The sequence below is a fragment of the Rhipicephalus sanguineus genome, chromosome 2 (genome assembly GCF_013339695.2).
Source record: "Rhipicephalus sanguineus isolate Rsan-2018 chromosome 2, BIME_Rsan_1.4, whole genome shotgun sequence".
NCBI classification, from domain to species: Eukaryota; Metazoa; Arthropoda; class Arachnida; order Ixodida; family Ixodidae; genus Rhipicephalus; species Rhipicephalus sanguineus.
In genome coordinates this window covers 71,106,102-71,126,291 of record NC_051177.1, presented here as the reverse complement: position 1 = coordinate 71,126,291, position 20,190 = coordinate 71,106,102, and the positions used below count along the sequence as shown (strand labels likewise).

At 49.9% G+C, this 20,190-nt stretch overlaps 1 protein-coding gene across 3 annotated transcripts in view; it reads left to right on the top strand.

Moving 5' to 3' along the window:
* Nucleotides 1-20,190, top strand: part of LOC119383158 (transcription factor Sox-5) — a 450,853-nt gene that overhangs the window by 346,130 nt on the left and 84,533 nt on the right. For all 3 annotated transcript variants that reach the window (XM_037651176.2, XM_049412429.1, XM_049412430.1), the window contains 3 exons: nt 4,139-4,552; nt 5,421-5,783; nt 9,831-10,035. In XM_037651176.2, the coding sequence (XP_037507104.1) occupies nt 4,139-4,552; nt 5,421-5,783; nt 9,831-10,035 (982 nt within the window). The remainder of the gene's footprint in view (nt 1-4,138; nt 4,553-5,420; nt 5,784-9,830; nt 10,036-20,190) is intronic.

The following is a 20,190-nucleotide window of genomic DNA, read 5'->3' as shown; positions in this document are numbered from 1 at the left end:
AAACACACAGCCAACGAAAAAGCCGGGTAGGTATTGGCACAGCCAACGAAAAAGGTTAGCAAAAGATCTCGGAGCTGCCACTGTTCATGCAAGCTTGCCAATATTGGCGATACGTACGGCGGATAATGTTGGCTAGAGCTATCTTTGCCAATATTCGGCCTTTATTGGCTGAAAACGTTGGTCGAATGCAGCTTTGTGTGGTAGCACGGGCCTCAACTCTAATTTAGCACCAACGTTTGTGCCAGTGTTTGCCAACGTAGGGCCAGGTTTGGCCCAATGATGGTCTGCTGCCTGGAATTGGTCGAAATGAGCCTATAGTTTGCTAGAACATTGAATGGGCTTCTTTGCTATAAAGGAAAGTACGCGTATGCATCAGCTCTCAAACAATTCGTGTACTCATAAAATCTTCAGTAAAGTAAAAAGTTGGGCGAGTTGGTCCTTCGCCGTTTTCACCGTTTTCATGTTTAGCATCTGGCCAACAGTTGATATCGACATATTCGTAAAGGTTATCGCTCGTGTGTTAAAATGAGTATTAGTCGTTGTATTAAAGCCAGTGGCTTCGCTATCACTTTTGTCATTACGATGACATATTAGAACATGTTTTCATCCTCCTTTAACCTACTGCCTTGTCCCTGCCAGTGTCATATGGACATCATCCCCACCCCTCCCTCGCGGGACATCAAACAGCATGAGGCCACTTCCCTCGTGCATGGCAACGTCTACACATTTTCTTTCATCACCTGAGTCTGCGAATAGATCCGCATTTTGAGAGCTCACAAGTCATGTTTACAAGCACGACAACGCACATGCGTTGCTCGTCGAATGCGTTCCTCTGAAGAAAATCTCTCTTCGGTGGAGTATATGTAGTCGTTAAAGAGAAACGTGCGAAGGCATACGCGACGAATACGGCACGTAAAGTTGTAGCACATGAGTCGGATCCGTCGGATTAGAGGAACTGAACACGTGGATTTCTATATACGCACGTTTTACCCCATCCTTCCTTTACCGCATTTTCCCCCTCTGCCGTTTCCATAACTGTGTTGGTACACCTGCGAGCACAGTGCAGGGTACGCACTTGCATCGCTAATGCGCGCACGTCGCATGCTGCCGGCGACAAAAGCTGCGTCATTTGTGCGCACGCAGCGCTGCGTGTTATGGCGGATAAAAGGCGCCTCTGGCTCCAGCGGAAGGGTAATTGGGTTATACGGAGTTCGCGTTTTACGCCCGGAAACAATATCTCTCGCCCGGAGGGCGACGCGCCGCACGCCAGATTGGTGCACACTGGCGGTGAGAAACTGAGATTACGTGACTTTGAAAGCGTTTCCCTCTCTGCGCCGTGCGCGCGTGTGACGTGGGCTCCTTCTGTACTGATCGTAAGGGTAGACGATGCACCCATTGGAAAGGGTGCATAAGAGACGAGTCTTTTCCGAACAGATAAATTCTTTAAATGCTAATTTTTGTTGTCCCAGAATTCGCACAATTTTAAGCGACAAACACAGTGTATTTCTGTACGCTTTAGTTCTGACGTTGGAGAGTGTTGGCAAGAAAATATAGGTGCGTAGTAAGATACCTTGCTATCATGTTCTTATATGTAAAAATATAAGTAATATCTCACTGCGAAGTCCTTGCTGCTTATTCTTTTTGCTATATCCTTGCTTATTTGCAGCATCAGAATCGTCGCACTGCGTCGGTTCCATATATGTAAAGAAACCCTGGGTTTAGCAGCGCTCTTCGTTGCAGCAAATGAGCACAGGCCTCTCTCTATCTACATAATATGCTGCAGCGTGAAACAAGAGCGTCAGGTCTGCTCTCCCCTCTTTATGCATCTAATCCCTATTGTGGCCTTGTACATAGGTCGCACGATCAAGATCAAAATAAGACCACTACATAACGAGGAGATAAACATGATTTATTTGTTTCTATTAATCAAAAGTATAGGAAACGGCGTATAGCGCCTCGAGTGACAACTGCACTTTGTGCTGCGACTAATGCGCCCGCAACGGGGGAGCCTTTAGAGCCAAGCCCTTAACGCACGTATACATACTCCGCACGTTTCGCAAGCAAATTAGCATATGACCACGCACGCACTCGCGTGTACACACACACACACACACACACACACACACACACACACACACACACACACACACACACACACACACACACACACACACACACACACACACACACACACACACACACACACACACACACACACACACACACACACTTATTGCGTTACACGTGGAATCTATCTCCGCCTCTTACCTCTTGCAATGCACACAGACCTGCCAGCGCGACATGCATGCAGAGGGGGCTATCTTTCATTTCGACTGCTCAGAAAAATAATAACTTCGTTTTCCAAGCGACGAGGCGAAGGGGGAGCCGAGATGTTGAAGCAAGTGCATGCGCGTTAGCGTTGGCGACTCGGTGGCTGTATAAGAGTCGAGCAAGAACAACACACATGCATACATGCAAGCGTGACACAAGTGCAAGGCGAGAAGGAGCACGGGGGCTCCCCAAAGTTGGTACAGCGCATCGCTGTACAGGCTACGCCCGCTCCGGTGACCACGTAACTTTGCCGCGTGGTTTCAACCGCAGCTCCCGCTAGCAAGGGACAGAGATGAAGAAGATATATATGTTGTTGGCGGAATGAAAGCCAACCCCACCAGGCACCCCCTCCCAATTTCGTGTGCGCGCGCGCGCGGTGTGGCCCACACCCGCACCGCGCAATTATGAAAAGCGGTGCGGAGAGTTTGCGCGGACCCAACACGTAAACCCCGTGCATACATTGGGGCGCTCGCGCGTCGGAATCGACAAAACCGCTATGTACCACACCTTCATGGAAGCGGGGACGACGGCGTGTTTTCCTCTTTTGCACGAGGCGACGCACCGGCGCCCGCCCGCATCGTTTTTCGCGTATAATTTGGCTTGTCGCGGCCGGCACCGGCATGCAGGAGCGTATAGCTCGCTGGCCTCTCGCGCTGGCTTGCTTGCTTGCTTGTTTAGTTGCCTACTTGCCCGCTCGCTAAAACTGGGAGTGCACGCGCGCAAGATTGCGTCTACACGGTCCGGTCCGGCTAGCAAGGCGCTAAGAGCACTTTCTTCGAGCATCAGCACTTTTGGCCAACTTGCTCGTTTGCGTGTTTGCCCGCGCGGCCATATGCAAGTGTCAAAGTGCCTCCGCGTTCCTGTTTTCCTGCGCCCTCACCGCTGCCCGCGAATCTCGTCGGAAAACTTTGGCTTAGTGCTTCGGTACGCTAAAGAAGTGAGGCACGCCTTTGCGCCGAAGTTTTCTCTTTGAAAATTCGCTGTATATAGCGCTCGTTTCTTGAGGTGCGTGGCCTGGAAAACGATGCATTAGGATGGCACACTTCCCGTAGTCTCTGTTCGTTTGGCCCCTAACTCTGATGTCTATGCTTGCTTTAACATATGACACATATTTACGCCCTGTTACGCGGAAAGAACTTGTATCTTGACAAAAAAATGTGGGTTCGCTTGCCACCGGTTGACGTGCACATAAGAACCATGTGGCATCGAGTAATTGATAATGCCTTCTTCGCGCGATTCTTGTGATTCAGTCGATCGCAAATGTTCCTGAATTACTGGCACGCAGCTTGAGGAGAAAGACGGTTTATTCATAGAATTGAGTGGTGTATAGGCCCTCTGATGTGGCGGCAAGCACGAGCGTGAATCGTTCATGCGACCATTTATTTCAGACGCTATTCCTCTACATTTCGTTCTGGTCGCAATGTAGGCGTTACTTGGGTTTGAAATTGGGCATTAGCACTTCTGCCAAACGCTGAGTCAATCGAGTAATGGCAGTCTGCAGAGAGGCACCGATATAGGTTCACGCTCACAGAGCATGTGCACAGCCCTGCGAAAAAAAAAAAAGAACCGTAAAATAAGCAGAATGTGCGAGCGCTTATTTGGGCTCTAGTTGGTTGAACGTAAGCGCATACACTGAAGAAACGCCGCAGACAACTGAACTATAAGTGTGGGTATATACCACAACAGCGCTTACGTTGTCGTCTTCCAGTAGCCTAGTTGCTTTTGCTGTTTTTCGAGCAGCATAATGTATGTCTTGCTCACATTATATGTCTTCTTATCGTCCCGTGTATTTTCTCTGCTGGCGCAGGAGCATGTCGTCTAAGCGCAAGAGTCCGCCCACCAAGCTGTCGACGGACGAGCTGCGGAGCGAGGAAGAGCAGGAGGAAGACGGGGCCCTGTGCGAAGGCGCCGACGCCGATGAGGAAGAGGAGGATGAGGACGAAGAGGAGGACGACGACGAGACCGCCGCCAGCCGCCTCAGGCTGAGCGCAGCGTCGTGCAGCGATGGCGAAGCGCTGCTGTCCGGCCGTGCACTCATGGGAGGACCCCCCGATCAACTCATGGAAGAGGACGAAGACGACGACGTGGTCGCGGCGGCAGCGGCGGCGGCTGCCGAGGAAGACGAGGAGTACGACGAGCGCGCCGTCGCCCTCGACGAGTTCGACGAGGATGGCCGCTCCGACAGCCTCGGCTCGGACGCACTGGCGCACAGCCCAAACGGGTCAGCAGGCCGATTATCACCTTATCGACGTTTTTATTCGCGAATATCTGTATATCAGGGAGAATGGGAATCTGAATTCCTAGCTAGAACCGTGAGCTGTGAAAGTGGTCCATCCCGGCCGTGCACCTAGTAAACAGGGTTATTATAGGCAAAATAAAAGCAATGAAAGAAGACCCCATAAGTTGAATATTAAGTCAAGCGGTCTAACAAGCAAGGCTGTATATTCACGAGGCATTTATTACAAGTATACGAATCTTCCCTCTCATTAACAGGCGCCCGGGTGCCGCCCTCTCATGGCAGTGATTCGCGAGGCCATCGGAGAAGATAAGACATGCGTTATATACGTGTAGTTGAGTGGACTATTGTTTTGACTCGATGGTTGCAGTGTATAGACGTCTATATGTTGTAACGGGCAGTACGACACATGGCTGCAGAGGTAAACCAGAAATCATGAAAGAATGGTTAGTTCTCTTTGTGGCACAACTACCGATCGTATCATCATTTGTGCTCTTACCCCCGTATTCAGATACGCTCCTTCACTTGAACTTGACTTGCCACCGCCTTCAACGCGTTCCGAACGCGCTGCTTTTAGGCTGTGCCAAGGCGGCACAAACGCGTTCCGAACGCGTTTTCCAAGACGGTGGCAAGTTAAGCTCAAGTGAAGGAGCGTTTCTGAATACGGGGGTTAATCTTCACTTGAACGCGCCTTCATTTGAACGGATGAAGAAGTACACCTTCATTTGAACGCACGCAATTAACGCCGCGTTTTCTAACTAACCGGCTCGAACGCTTTACGCGTTGCCAGCCAACTTTCATGCTCACAGCGACTGGTAAATCTCTTGCGCTGAAAGGGCTTTCGTGCGTGCAGGAACGCGTCTCATCACGGAAGCTACGCGCCGGGCGACCGACTCCTCGGTTCCCGGCACACAGACTCCGAGGACTCGGACGCGTACGGACCGGGCTCGCCGGCCGAGAACCTCACGACGACGGCGCCCATGGTGTCGCCGGTCGCACACCAGCCGCACAGGCGTCGTCAGCAGCCGGCGCACCAGCACCACGCACAGCAAAGGACGCCGCCGGCGCCGCCACCTCCGCTGCTTCCTTCGACGTCCTCTGAAGGGGGACGCCCCAAGAAGTCCATGGACGACGTACTCAAGAGGCTCACTTCCAAGATGCACACGAGCGCCACGCTCAACGATGGAGCCTCCTCCAGGGCGCCGATGGAACACCGGTGAGTAATGGACCTGCGGTCTTCTTGGAGTGCGGGTTAGCTTTACGGGTCATTTTAACACGTCATGGTAAAGTTTCGGAATGTATTTACTCATACAGGAAATTGTTTACTGAAGGTGTGTGTGTGTGTGTGTGTGTGTGTGTGTGTGTGTGTGTGTGTGTGTGTGTGTGTGTGTGTGTGTGTGTGTGTGTGTGTGTGACAGAGAGAGAGCGCGTTGCTTTTTGATAGAGAGTCGAAGTGAAAGAAATCAGAAATACATATATGGTGCCAGCAATATATATAAATGGTTTCGCTGCCTACGCTGAGGCATGTACATCTCTCCTCAGGAATACCGACTTTGTTTAACCTAATATCGTGACAGAATTAGGTGGAACTCGCTCAGGTTCAGGCAGCAGTATCTTATATTCAGGCCTGTTTTTGCTTGTATTCGTTTGCACCCTCTGAAGCTTACTGCCACGACGTGCGGAAATCATTTCGTGTTCTTAGCGACATCTGCGCGCGCTCACTCCATGGAGCAATGGAGCACACTTTATCAGTCACTCGCAGTCACTTTTGCGGCTATATGCCGCAAAAGTGAGTGGCCAATTCTAGGCAGCTTGGCTAAATTTTCTTCCTCTGTGTGTTTCATTAAAAGTCCGTGCCTGCTCCGAACACACGGGTAGCTGCTCCAAAAGCAGATTTTGCCTGCTCCAATGGCTGCTCCAAAATGCTGGAAGGCATTCCCACCACTGCAATCGTTAGTGAGCACGCTGACCGATTCCGTCTCACTTATATTTCACGATAAAGTGAGGGGCTCTTAGGTTTCGCCCACAACTAAACCATGTCATGGCTAAGCCAAGCAGATACTGACGCTTAATTTTATTGGCGCCCCGACGTTCGAGCTTACGTCGCTTAACAACGGTGGAGTGATACGCGTTATTCAGCGTGCTTGTGACTACTTGCGGTGATCTGTTCCTCTGAGAGAGCAAACTACAGTCAACTATACTCGGCTCAATAGGGTCAAACTCCTCTGTCTCATTGCATGCAAAAACAGCAATGATGACTTGTATTTTTAGATACTGAGCAATAGAACTCTTTATGGTAGCACTGGGGCATACTGGTGGGGTAGCAACAATGCCAGAGGCAGTCAAATTCCACACCGTTTCTTCGTGTTCCTTTCCTTGATTCTTTAGAAGTGTCTTTTCTGGTCACTCTTCTTGGAAAGCTGGCCAGCATGCCAAAGGTAGGGACGCCTGGCATGAAAACCGTAGCGCTCTCTTGAATACAGTGTTCCTTTAGAAGATACGTCGGACGGTGTGCTAACAAAAGCGACCGGGGGGCCTCCGCAGGTTGCATAACGTAGCGACTAAAGATACCTGCGACAGGAACACGTGCCAGGCACTCGTAATGGTGCGCGTGCGCCTGCAACCAAATCAGCTCGCCCAGAAAAGCCAGCGAAACCGAATAAGGACCGCGTGGCCGCCGCCTCACCGATTTTCTATTTCTCAGAAATAGAAAATCGGTTCCGCGTTGATGGCACAGTGGAAGACAGTCGTACTAGCGTGGCGTGTCGTCGTCCTGCGGCAATCTCGGAGGCAGGGCCCAGCGTGGGAGGTGGCGGCTGCAGCGACGCGTGCAAGGCGAGAGATAGCGACAGAGGAAGGGAAAAAGGAGAGTGGTGAGAGGCCGCGTTGTTGTGGTTGTCCTGCGCAGTGCCCATTGTCTCGTGACCAGATTGGCGCTCTGCGAAAAAGGCCCGGCCTTCCTTCGGCGCACGCGCCGACGTTCGCTGCAGCGCGCGCCGCCGACAATGCCTGCCAGGGCGGTGCTTCCCAACAATGGGCCGGGCCTCCGCGGAGAAGACAGCTTCTCAGGAGGAGGCGCCGCCGCCGACGCTTCTCTCCTCTTCCGCGCTTAGCGCTCGCTCGCTGGCTTCTCCTTCGGCTTTCCCTTTGTCTGCGGCGCGCATTCCCTTCGCGGTAGGCGGTCTTCGAACAATGGATCCGCGCCGGTGGCGAACCGATTGTCGCCGCCGGGCGCTTGTGCGCCGGCGCGCCTCGCGTCGCCGTCGTCGTTTCGATTCGTCGCGGCCCGCGAGCACACAATGGGACGGCGGCCCTCTTCTCCGCCACTGGCTCCTCCTGCGCAACGCGCTGCGCCACACGACTCGCGCCCGCCGCCGCTGCCCTGGCGCGCATTGCGGGAGAGCGCGGACAGTGACCGCGACTGGGAGCAAGCATGCGATAAGATAAGATAGCGCGTTGTTGGTGATCGCGTTAGACGGATTCGTTGCTGCCTTAGCCGCACCAGTTTTAATTGTGATCCGAATTTATTTATTTATTTATTTATTTATTTATTTATTTATTTATTTATTTATTTATTTGAATGTACTGCAGGGCTGTCATGGCCATTGAAGGATTGGTTACTCGAACAGCTTGTGCATGCTTAGTTTCGCGACGAGAATTTAATTATCCACTTACGAGCGAGTCCATATGACGTACACAAGGTGCCTATTGCATGGAAAGGGCTCAGCATAAAAAAAGGTAACATTCAAACTTGTGTCACACTGGCTTCAGGTTGTTAAACATCAGCCGCTTCATTTATCGATTAAGAAAAGTCCAGTTGGTCACGCTCTGACTTCTCTATTTTTTTCTTATCATCCATCAAGTCCTAGCGGTGATTTATCTCTCCACATATATTAAGTTTGTTGTCTAATAGGGTAGTCCTCATTTAGTTATGTCAAGCGTAGGGGTAATGGAGTCGCAGCATTCATGTCATCATTGCTGCCTTTTTCGGAAAAAGCATGTTGGCAGTTACAGAGTTGCACTTCAAAGCTTGCTTCGCTCTCTCGTCTTTCCCCGCATTGGAATGGTTGCCGATCTTTATACTTATAGGTCGAGTAAACGTGCGGAAGCGTTGTGTCTACTGCAGCAAGGTTTACAGCGGTGGGCCTACTTATCCGTGTTGTGCCTTTTTTGTGAGGCGTTTGCTAGGCTACCCAAAACAGATATAACTTTAATTGGCATTGTCTTGTATAAGGCGTGGCCCTAACCTCTCTATAATTAGTCATTTATAATTAGCATAAGTTATAAGGAAATATAATTTTAATCACAATCAGAACTACATGTGATAGTTTCTGCATGCCAACTCGTTCATTAACGTTTGCCTTTGAACGTAGACAGAGAAGCCGATAAGTTAATGAGTCGCAAGCTCTTCTCTGTATTCGCGAAAGGATGGCGTTTTCTCTTTCCTTGTTTCTTTTGCGTGACCACAACCATTTGGGTTAGTGACGGCCTGCACCGTGCACTATTTACTCCATATAGCAGTGATGTGCAATCATCACGCCCTCTTCTGAAATGCTTCTGTTTCATTACGATCCCCCCTCTCTTTTTCTTAGCTCCTCAAACCGTCACCCACTACATATATAGGTGCTTAGAACGCACGGATTCCTCTAACGGCTTCTCAAAAGCGATCTGTTCGTATCAGCGAATTTGTTTCTATCTCTCGTTGATGCACTATTCGCAAGTAAGCGATAGTACACCTATTGGTTCCTCTACGTTGGCATTCTTTTTATTTATTTTTATTTATTTTTATTTGCGTATGTGTGAGTATGGGGGGGGGGGGTGATCGTTGCGCAATATTACATCTCCCTTTCGTGTATTCGAGTTTTCTGTAGTATTTGCTTCTTGCTCATCGAGCATTTGCACCGAAACCCGCCCGACTGTGATGTATTGCTCAGAGAGCCCCGACGGATGAGCAGGGCTAGAGCTATAGGCGCACTTTACGAGGAGATATCAATGCGAACTGCTGCGTTCCGTCACAACACACAGATAAACGTACGAATGAATGCACGCGGAGCACACAAACGTGCCGTATTCAGTATGTATGCGTGGGTCGTATAATGCCGTTTCTTCGGCAGCGCTGGGCTGTTAATTGTCGGTGGCCGGCGAGCCGGCCGTATAGTGCGAGTACACACACGCACCTATAGCGACGGTGTCATGATCAAGAAGAGAAGTCGTTTGCAGCAGGCCACCTGTGTGTGCATGCATCTTCGTTGATGCCACGCAGGTCCCGAGGAGGAGGAAGCAGCCACGCGGACGGCGTTGGCGATCACGGCGGCCGGAGGCGCGTCACGCTGCAGCTGGAAGGGGAGACCCTGCGGCTCGCATTGTCCGGCGGCAGCCTGAGGGACAACGAACGCCGGCTCACCGAGATGATCAACCAGCTGCAACAGCTGAGAGATCAGCTGCTCGTTCAGCAGAGGCTCCAAATGGTCAGTGCATGATGCCCAACACACTATACTTACATAATACTGCTTTACATATACAGTAGAACCTCGTTGATACGTTCCCGTTTCGTACGATTTCTCGGTGCGAACGTTCGCGATATCATTAGAGAGTTTCAATGCCGGGGCCGCAAAGCGGCTTGCGTACGTAAGCACTTAGTTTCTTGCATCCTCCATGGGCGCGGCTGGTAGTACGAAGGTACGCAACAGCTTGCGCACGTAAGCCGCTTGGGGTCCCCGAAAACTAAAACTTTCTATTAGAGAGTTTTAGCTCCGGGACCCCCAGCCGTAGGATCCAGAAGCTCTTGCGTTATTTTGTGCTTTCCGCGCTTTTATCTGTTCGCCAGCCACCCCCAAGGAACAGCCCCTCTCCCCACCCCCCGGATTTTTTTTTTCTTTTTTTTTTGCCATGGCATGCAGAGCTCAAAATGACACTCGATCACATTTGCCTGCCCGACCCCCACTTCTGATCAAAGAGGTGCTCCCCCCTCCCCACCCCCGAAAAAAAAATTCTGGCTACGCCCCTGCCAAGGAGAATACAAAGAAACGCAAGCCGCTTGGGGGCCTCGGCACTAAAGCTCTCTATATCAAGCGAAGCTGCGCAATATATTAGGGAATTGCGATTGTACGTTTTCCCGCATATTGCGTTTTGCTTCCGCGTTTTTCTTTTTCGTTTTTTTTTTTTTTTCAATAGCGTATAAACTAGGTTCTACAGTAATTATATATATTTGCGCTAACGCGACGACACCCGTGGTATAGTGGCGCGCCCTGGCGGTAGGAACTGCATGTGCTCTATAGCCTGATTGGCAGGCGTCGCTGGCTTGATACGTGTGATTTAGACATCAGCAAGCTGCGTGCTCACGAGGAATGAAGGAAGGAACAAGACAGAGAGGAAAGGCAGGGACGTTAACCAGTCTAGAATGACTGGTATACCGCTACCCTACACATATATAGTGCAAGCCTGAACAGTGGGCAACAACATACGCACTCTCATCTTGCTGATGGCCATTGTGAACGGTAATCTGAACTAACTTTAAACTTCCACGCATTTGTTCGGTCTGTCTTTTGAAAAGAAAAAGAAAGAACGGGATATAAACTGTTCATATTTATTTGTTGTTGTTGCTTTATCTTTACGGAATGCACAGGCAGCATTGCTGTCTTTCTGCGATGCGAAATCATTACATAGGGATGGTTGTGCAGGACAGCCAGATAAGGCCGTTAGACTCATTAGGTTAGTTTAGGTTACGTTGTGTTTGTACACTTGAGCTCTAGTCCAGACGACTAATTTATTTCAGTTCAAAAAGCGGGGACCGAATTCACTAAGCGGTTCGCTCGCTTGTACTAATTATACTGAGGCGTTCGTTTCAGCGAATATAATATGGGAAAGGAACAAAGACAGAACAAACAGCTCTTGTACGAATGAAAGATTTTGTGAATTCGGAATTAGGAAGTTAAGATAAAAAAGTTGAACTCGGTGCTTGGTGCGTGAACGTGAGAGCGGAATCCATTATTACATACAAGCAACTGTAGCTTTGCCACGTTGGATGAACTTGAGTTAACGCAGATTGCCTAGCTGCGTGTTACAAATCCTGAAAGCAAACTCACGACTGTCGAGGGTAAGGCAGTGGAATGCATAAAGGGTGCTGGGCGGTGTGTATATACATTACGTCACACGTAATAGCGATAACTATTTCACTGAGAAATGACTAGGGCCGTTGTACACGCAAACGTCACGAAGTTACATCAATCACATGAGAGACAGTAGTGCAATTCATCTTTGCCAAAGCCGAAGTTGAACATGGAAGTTCTGAAATACAATACAATGAGTGTGATAAGGCGTGTATTAAGCGGTGATCCCTCAGCTAACACAACAAAAGAACGAGAATTTAGAGAAAACAGAAGCGGAAGCGTAACGTGGTTATATAACAATATCGTGCGCAAATTATCTCCCCGGTGCGCAACGCGAGTTTTAAAGCGATCTTTTTGTGACCAAAGGGTAGGTATAGAAACGTCAATCTAGCATTATTCGTGCATATGTTGATAACATTTAGAAGGTGTATTGACAACCCTTTTTGACACTTTGCATTTTGCATATATATCTACTACGCCGGAGCTGGCCCGGGCCTTCTCTCGCCTTACACTTATTTTTTCCCCACATATTTGGGCCTTTGTTAGAAGCAGTTGGTATCATTCATTCATTCATTCATTCATTCATTCATTCATTCATTCATTCATTCATTCATTCATTCATTCATTCAATTTTCTTAATAAAATTCAAGAGATGTTTACAAACTCTCTGGTCCGATAGCCTACATTGGCTAGTGGTCGGTTCATTGAATAATACGTCGAACCTGTTAACAAGGCAAATATATATATATATCAGTAATAAAATCTTATAAATAATAAAAAACGAATCAAATAAGCCATGTTTATAATCGCATCACTACAACTTGTAACAGGTAAACAAGTATAATCCACTCACGACGGCGAGTGAAAAGCACTGTTTGCTAATATTTTACGCGTTTCGAAGAATAGGCTCTCGCGAGTCGCAGGAACGACCTAAATGCTCGCGTGAAGGCGGCCTGACCAATGACACTACGAAGGAACAGGTGTTAGGTCATTGTTCGTTACAAAATCGGAACGCTGTAAGCTGTTGGCACGCAGTGTAGCGCACGCATAGGCGCCAGCCGATTGCTCGGCGTGTGGACTGAAAAGTTGTAGCCCTTTTCGTGTTTCGCGGCTTGATGGAAGTAAGCGTAATGGGCCCGCGTAGCCATCTCCGCGGTTTATTTGCCTTGGCGACGGGCTGGGACGTGCGGCTGTCTCGAAGGCGCGCATCGCGGCGAATGTCATTTTGGCGAACGTAGTGGCTGGCGGGCGGCATCGGTGGGCGCCGCGCTTTGTTGCTGCGGCAGTTCGCACGCGCGCGTGCTCTCCCGCGGGCACTCCGGGAGGACAGTTCCCGAAATAGCCCGTCGCGGCGCCGCGCTCGGCAGCGCGGCCGCTCTCGCTTTGCGGGCTTTTGTGGCCACCCTCCTCCGCGCACCGCGGAGGCGAACCCTTCTTCTTGACTGTGTGTCCCCGGTGTTGTGTGTATATGTGTGCGTATGTGCGTGCGTGTGCGCCTTCGACCAGCGGGGTGACAGTGAATCACAGGCCGCTGCAGCCTCCTCATCCTCACTGAGGTAAAAACCTGCCACCGGACGTCCTTTTGTGGGCCTCCTTCATTTGCCTGTTGCCAGCTTTTTGTTTTTCGCTTCGCGCCTGCATTTTTTTTTCTGGCGCTGTCATTAGCGGCTGGTATACGTAAGGGTGTTGAGGAGAAGAACCTGTCAGGTGTCCTTGCGCTCACCGTTCACTGGATGCAGTGCTGGTGTGCGAGGTTAGCTTGTAGACCAGCATGGCGTTGAACTTTTGAGAAGGCACTGGCTGGCACGAGTTCCGCGAGTGTAGGAATGTCGGCTGCCTTGACGTCCGTGCTTGCGTCCCTGCCCATCTCGACGTATTCGTTTCGTACGTGTTGATATTCATCTTGATTGGAATGCCGTGAGATATGTGATCAAGAAATTAAAAAAGTCATTTGACACCTCGAAGGCCCCTGGTTAAGTGGCATTTCACACGGTGTGTAAGTTCACTAATTGCTGTAGTTTTAGTACAATCCTTAAACATAACAGAATACTAGTGCGGCATGACGTGGGAAAGCATGATGTTCCGATCCTTTGAATGAAAAGGGAAGGGGAAAAAGTAAATCATAGCACAGCCTTGTTTGCACAGGGCCGAAGATGTGTGGAAGTGCGAGTGAGCTGGGAATACACAGCTTTTGAGTGTATTGTACGTGCGACAGTCACTGCGTCTAGCTGGTGTGATTATTGGCTGGTCAAGGTGGAAATATCAATATGTGTGGATTAGGCGAAGTCGATAAGTCTTTCGACTAGATTTCGAACTGAAAAGTTAGCGCGTGATTTTAATTTCGTTACGCTAGATTCAAATAAAGAAAAAAAAAAACTCGAATAAGTAACTTTAGCTTCTCCGGTTCTCAACGGATTCAATACGTAATAATTTGTAGGCCTTTACGTGGCAAAACCATGATGTGATTACGTGGCATGACGTAGAAGAGGGTTCCGGAAATTTCGGCCATCTGGTGTTCTTTAACGTGCACTCACATCACACAGTACACGGGCCTCAACGTATCGCCTCTATCGAAATGCGAACGCCGCGGCGGGGATCGCTGCTAGACATGCATGCAAATAATGCATTTGCGACCTGCGTAGGAGTCTATCACGGGAGTTCGTTCATGCTCTCAGAGCGCTTCACTACAAGGCTCCCAACTCAGCCGCAACGTATACACACGAACCCTCGCCATCCAAAGTCGCACGCCGGTGGCAGGTTCCCGCCATGGTGGGCTAAGTGACAACTTTATCACGACGGGGGGATCTGAATGTGTGCCGTGATGAAGTTCAAGGTACACCAGAGAGCGAAAGAGACCTGGGAACCTGCAGTCCTCCTTCCTCGGCGTAACAGTCGCTCTAGATTCTGTCTTGAACTTTCTTTCTCTGACTACTTTCATGACGCGCCTCAAGAACAGCGGCGCCGCGACGGCGTGGGGAGTTCAGAAACTTCGCTGTGCTCGCGGGCTCGAAAAACCGCGGCATACGTCATTGTCACGGGCCTCAGGAACGCGCTGCGCTTCTCCTATACGCACACACGCACACGCAACGTACTACCCTACTCACCCCCACTCCCTTCACGCATACACACAGAGAAGACACGTGATCCATGCGCAGCGCGAGTTATTCGCCTAGGTCAGCGACCTGGATGCCTCGTCGCGCCCGGCTACGTGAAAAGAAAAGGAACGTACCGCTGTTGCCTTCCCGCCGTCGCTGCTACCGTTGCGCGTTGTGCTTCCGGTCGCCGTGGCGGGAAAGGATGATGAGGACGCTCCGCACTTCCGGTCTCTGCCGACGCGACGCACCGCGAGCGCGGACCTGCCTGCCTGCCTAGCGCCCTGCGAGCAGGGGACGGGGGGTACACAAGGGTTGAACGCCGGGATCGCCTCCTCCGCGAGCAAACCTGCGCGCCACGCGGGAAAGCGAACACCCCTGAGAACACATTTCCCGGCCGCTGTATAGTATCCCGCATGCTGGTGTTATGCGCTTCTCCCTCTTTCACTCTCCTCTCTTGGCAGGCATAGCTTCGGCACTCGGGTTCTTTTTTTCCTCCTTGCCTCGCTGCCTTCTTCTTCCTGTTCTGTTTTAAAAATTTTGTTTCGCGGTAGAAGTATGTCCCGCAATACGCGCGACCGCTTTCGTGAAAGAAAAAAAAAAAAAACACGTCCCCGGTCGCGCTTTTAATACGCGCCGCCGCAGATAGGGCCCACGCAAGCGAGCGAAGAAGCCCCGGGTTCTCGTTGCCCCTTTCTCCATATTTTAAATCTAGCCGCTCCCGGGCTCCCAGCTCTGCACGCAGCTTCGTTGCAACTCTTCCTATTTTCATCGCGCGAGTTTCGAGTGCCACTTTTTTTTTTCCTCGGCCCTCGGTTTCCCTCTTTCACTCGCTTCTCCGTGTGTCTCCTAGATGCCTCGACCTGGCCTCACTTTATTACCGTTGCCCGGCCCCTCGGTTCGTCCGTCATAGCTTTTTTTCTGTATTTTTTTTTCTTGCGGTGTGCCTATTTTTTGGCAATGATTTACGCGCTCGCTTTCACTGTCTAGCTGTTCGCGTTCCGGCTTGTTTGTGGCTTCTTACGCGTTGATACATCCTTTAAACCTCTCGTCTCCAGCCTGAGCACGGGCAACCGTTTCTGCTCGTATTTATTTATTTATTTATGTTTTTTGAGGATTGCACTCATTCTGGCACCATAAGACCCGGGCGGAAACGGCACGACAAGCGCGCGCACGCACATATGTATATATATATACGCCGTGTGCACGGTAATGCACAGACATTTTTTTCTCGCAAGTATTTCTGTTTTCTTTCGTTCTCTCTTCTCTCTCACATATACACAAACCCACCGATACATACATACATACATACATACATACATACATACATACATACATACATACATACATACATACATACATACATACATACATACATACATACATACCCAGACGTACACTCATCGTCAAAACTTTAGAAACCGAATAGTGACCGGTGAAGTTCGACCGAACACAGCCACAGATTGCTGGGAAATTCAGTTTTCTCAGACCTATAGTGGTCTCTAATCTTTTGACGCCGACTGTACATGTACACGTACAGGCACATGTGTACGTGTGCATTTCCACGCATGTACGCCCACAAGCGCCCACAGGCAATGACGCTAACGTGTTTTGCTAGACATACACGCGCTTTCACGTTTTCCCATAAAGCCTAATGGAGAGAAGTACGAGAGTAGTAGTATAGTATAGTCCCGCGGAGGCAATCATCTTCAACACAGGTAACTTTGTCAATCAAATCACGTGCACCTTCGTGTATGCGCGTGCCCACGATTATCCGAGCCTACAATAAGCCTCTCTCCTTCTTTCTCACGCGCGTGCGCATGCGTACGCAACACATAGACACACACGCGTGCGCGCACGTGCGCACGAGATAACGCGACAGCGTGTTGCCTCTTTCGCAACCGCATGCTTCCAAGCGGCTCCCTCTTTTTTTATAACGCGATGCGGCGACGCAAAGCGCGGAGGGGAAGCCGTCTCTCGGAGCGACGCCGTGCGCGAACCGCACATACGCAACGCGGCCGCATCGTCCTCGCTCTCCTATAGCTTCGCCCTCGCGTGCAGCCGTAAAGTGTGCTGCCGATGAAGCGGAGTCTGGAATCTTACCGCCGGAGTTGATCCCGCATTTCGCCGCCACCACCAGCACCCGTCCGTCTCCCACGTGGAAGGGTGCCCTCTTGAGCTCAAAGACGGCGGGAACGGGGTGAAGCTTCCTCCCGGTTCCTGAATTATCCGGCGTGCGTTCGGAATGCGAAAAACGCGTGGCCGATAAAAAAAACTACCTTTGGTGAGGGCATCTCAGTGGTGCGTGCGTTGTTCACCCGTTTCCCCCTCTCCCACTTACGCGTATCTCGGCGTTTTCGTTGTAAATTATCTCTCGGGCATCTCGCATACTTCGCCCGTTTTTCCGTCATATTGCTCGCTCTGTGTAATGCCGCCGCCGCCGCTGAAGAAGCACGCCGTTGCGCTAAAACGCGCGAACGTACATTCAAACCAGAAATGGGCTGATATTATTCCTGGCTCTTGTCTCTCGGCGCCCTCGCATTCTCGATTTTTGACTGCGAGGTCTCCGCCGCGTTCCTGTCTGAAGCCAGTTTTGCGGCGCTGATTCTTTTATCAAAGGCGGGACGCAAGGTATATATATACCGATACCCCAAGGGAGTTCGCTATGAGAAATGACTTATGTCAGGCCCTTAGCGAGATAATGAACCGTATACATTGCACGCTATTCAACCGAGAGTACAGATGCATCATGCCCTTTACGTTTCGTCGTAAACGCGAAAGAAGCCGGCATATACACGTTCTGACATCCAAGATGGCGCTCCCGTCCTTGGGGTATACATGTTGGACGACTATCAGGGCACCGCATGTGTCTAGCCGTTTCACTTGAAGACACCGCCCGAGTAAACTCACATAAAGGCGGGTGTATGCGTCGGGTTCTTTCGGGAATTCGGAATTGTTCGGCAGGCGACGCTGTTTTGCTTTGGCGAAAGAATGAGCTCTTGGAGACATTCGAATCATAAGCATTCCTGCGTCAAGTGAACTTCGAGCATGCGTGTAGGCAGCCTTACGTATGTATACAGTGTTCTCTTTCACGGCATTCGTGTAGATAAAAAGGGGCGCACCGTTTCTTTGATATCAGATCAAACGTTTTCAGAATGCAGAGAACGCGTCGCCTTCGGCGTATTCTACTTCTTATGCAGTGAAATTTCTGCCGCGAGAAGCCATAGTTCGTCGTTTCTTCGGATTTCTTGGAAGCGTCTGTTCCGTAGCGTCGTTCGTCTTCCGTTTGATCAAAGGCCGTAGATACTTTCGTTCAAAGGGTCTCTTTGTAATTCGTGAGTGTCGTATAGACCTTTCGAAAGTCTGTTGCAATCGCATCTATTGTGAAGCTTAGGTTGTATACAGGAAGCTTTTAGCTGTACGCGGTGAATTTGGAGACCCATGCATGCATACATGGGCTGTATGCGATAGAAAGGTGGTTCTTTCAGGCAGGGCTAAACTAAGTCGGTTTAATACGACTAAAACTTAATTATGTTCAACTTACACAAACTCTATTTATATGTACTACGCGATGCAACTGGACACGGTCATCTGTAATTATGGTCGTAATTATTGTCGAATCCGTAATTATGGTGTCCAGTGTTGCCTAACGCTGACCGTTGTATATCGCCAATGTCGGCCGCTGTTGGTCGACCGTTGCCTGTGTCAGCTGTCCACCGTTATAACAGCATTATTCTCATGTTATTAAAGCATGGTATTCATTCAGTTTGTTATAACAGCATTAGTATCATGTTATTAAAGCATGGTATTCATTCAATCTAAATTGAAAGATGTTTTCGCATATGCGAGAACCTGAGCTTGCACTTGCGGAGATTTTTTTTTTCTTCCGACTCCTGGCGCATGCTACATGCATAAACCGACCGTGCGCCGCGCCATCTTGTAGTAGATTAAAACACGGAAGGAGGATGCGCCGATCCTGCGTCCGTGCGTGTCTGGCTGTCTTTTCGCGCTACTTAACTTGCAACATGTTCTTGCTTCTCCGTATATACCGGACGACACGTGTGAGTGATATACGCATCCATTCGACCCGCGTATTGTTGGGCGGGCCCGTCTGTGTTCGCGCCGTAAAACAAAGGGGCGCCCGTCCGCGCGCCTATGCAGCACGCTATCTGGCGCCTCATATATACTATCGACCTTGGCGTGCACGACGCTCTCCGACGCCGTGGCGCCGCGCTATTAGCCATTCGTTTCTCTCTGTGTGTGTTTAATGTATAGCCGTCGCATTCCGCCACCTTCGTGGCGCCCGTGCTTGTCACTCGGTCAAAGGCGCGAGCGCTGAGAGAAGCGGAGAGAGCGTGAAACGGAACAAGGAAACGGATAGATCACCGCGGGACAGATCGAGGGCCGGTTCTTTTGTAACCGGCTTCTTCCGCGTAACTGCGGGGATGCATAGCGCTCTCGGTTGCGGTTGCCTGGAATCCGCTCTATGTTGTCGGCAGCGCGGCGTTTTACGTCATAGACTGCTTGCCTATAGACTTCATTGTTATCTCTATTTTATGTTTCATGCTTTTTCACAGCATTCACACCCTTCGTAATTTTATAGTCTATAGTGTTTGCTTGGAAGCTTCAGAAATTTTGTATATCCCTAATCCTGTTTCCTCCAAGTCGTGGACGTGTTGAAAATCAGGAAAAAGCAAAGAAGGTATGTTTAATTGTTATTTAACAGAAAAATCTGCCAATTCATTTCCCATGGGCTTTTAATTCTTCGCGTTTTCACGTTCTTGATTTGTATCTCTTGTTTTTTTTTTATTCTCATTAAGCGTGCTTTCTTGTTTTCTACCTTCTTCTCTGCACTAGTTCCCTGAAGAAAATGGCGAGGACACTGACTTGACCATTTGCTGCCGCTCAGTTCAGTCACTCTCTGTAATATAGCTTGCATTATAGATTCCTGTACGGAATCTATCCTGTTTATGAGGGTTTTAGCTTTTCCACGACTTTCTTTGCGTTAGCGTTACACCGCGTTACCGCAGCCGTAAACGTGAGAGGCCGGACGGGTAGTGCCACCTGGCGGGGCTGAGACGAACCAGGCAGACGCATAACTCTTATTGCCGAAACCTAGTTTATTCTACTCCTCTGCTGGTACAAATTCTCGGCGGTGGCGTAATTTCGAATGTATTACCTTTCTAAACAATATTTCTTCAAGGACACTTGTCGAAAACAGAGACACATGTCTATTCTAGTGCTTTACCGAAGCGTGACGAGGTCTCGGTGCTATCGTCGGGCAATCGGGTATTCCTTATACCTCTTTGCGTGTACCGCAATACTATATACGCTAAAAGCCTCTAATGCTACTGCTCTAGACGTGGCTTAGCTCCGGAATCGACGCAGCGCTACATTATTTTTCTACCGTTCTTCGCTTCAC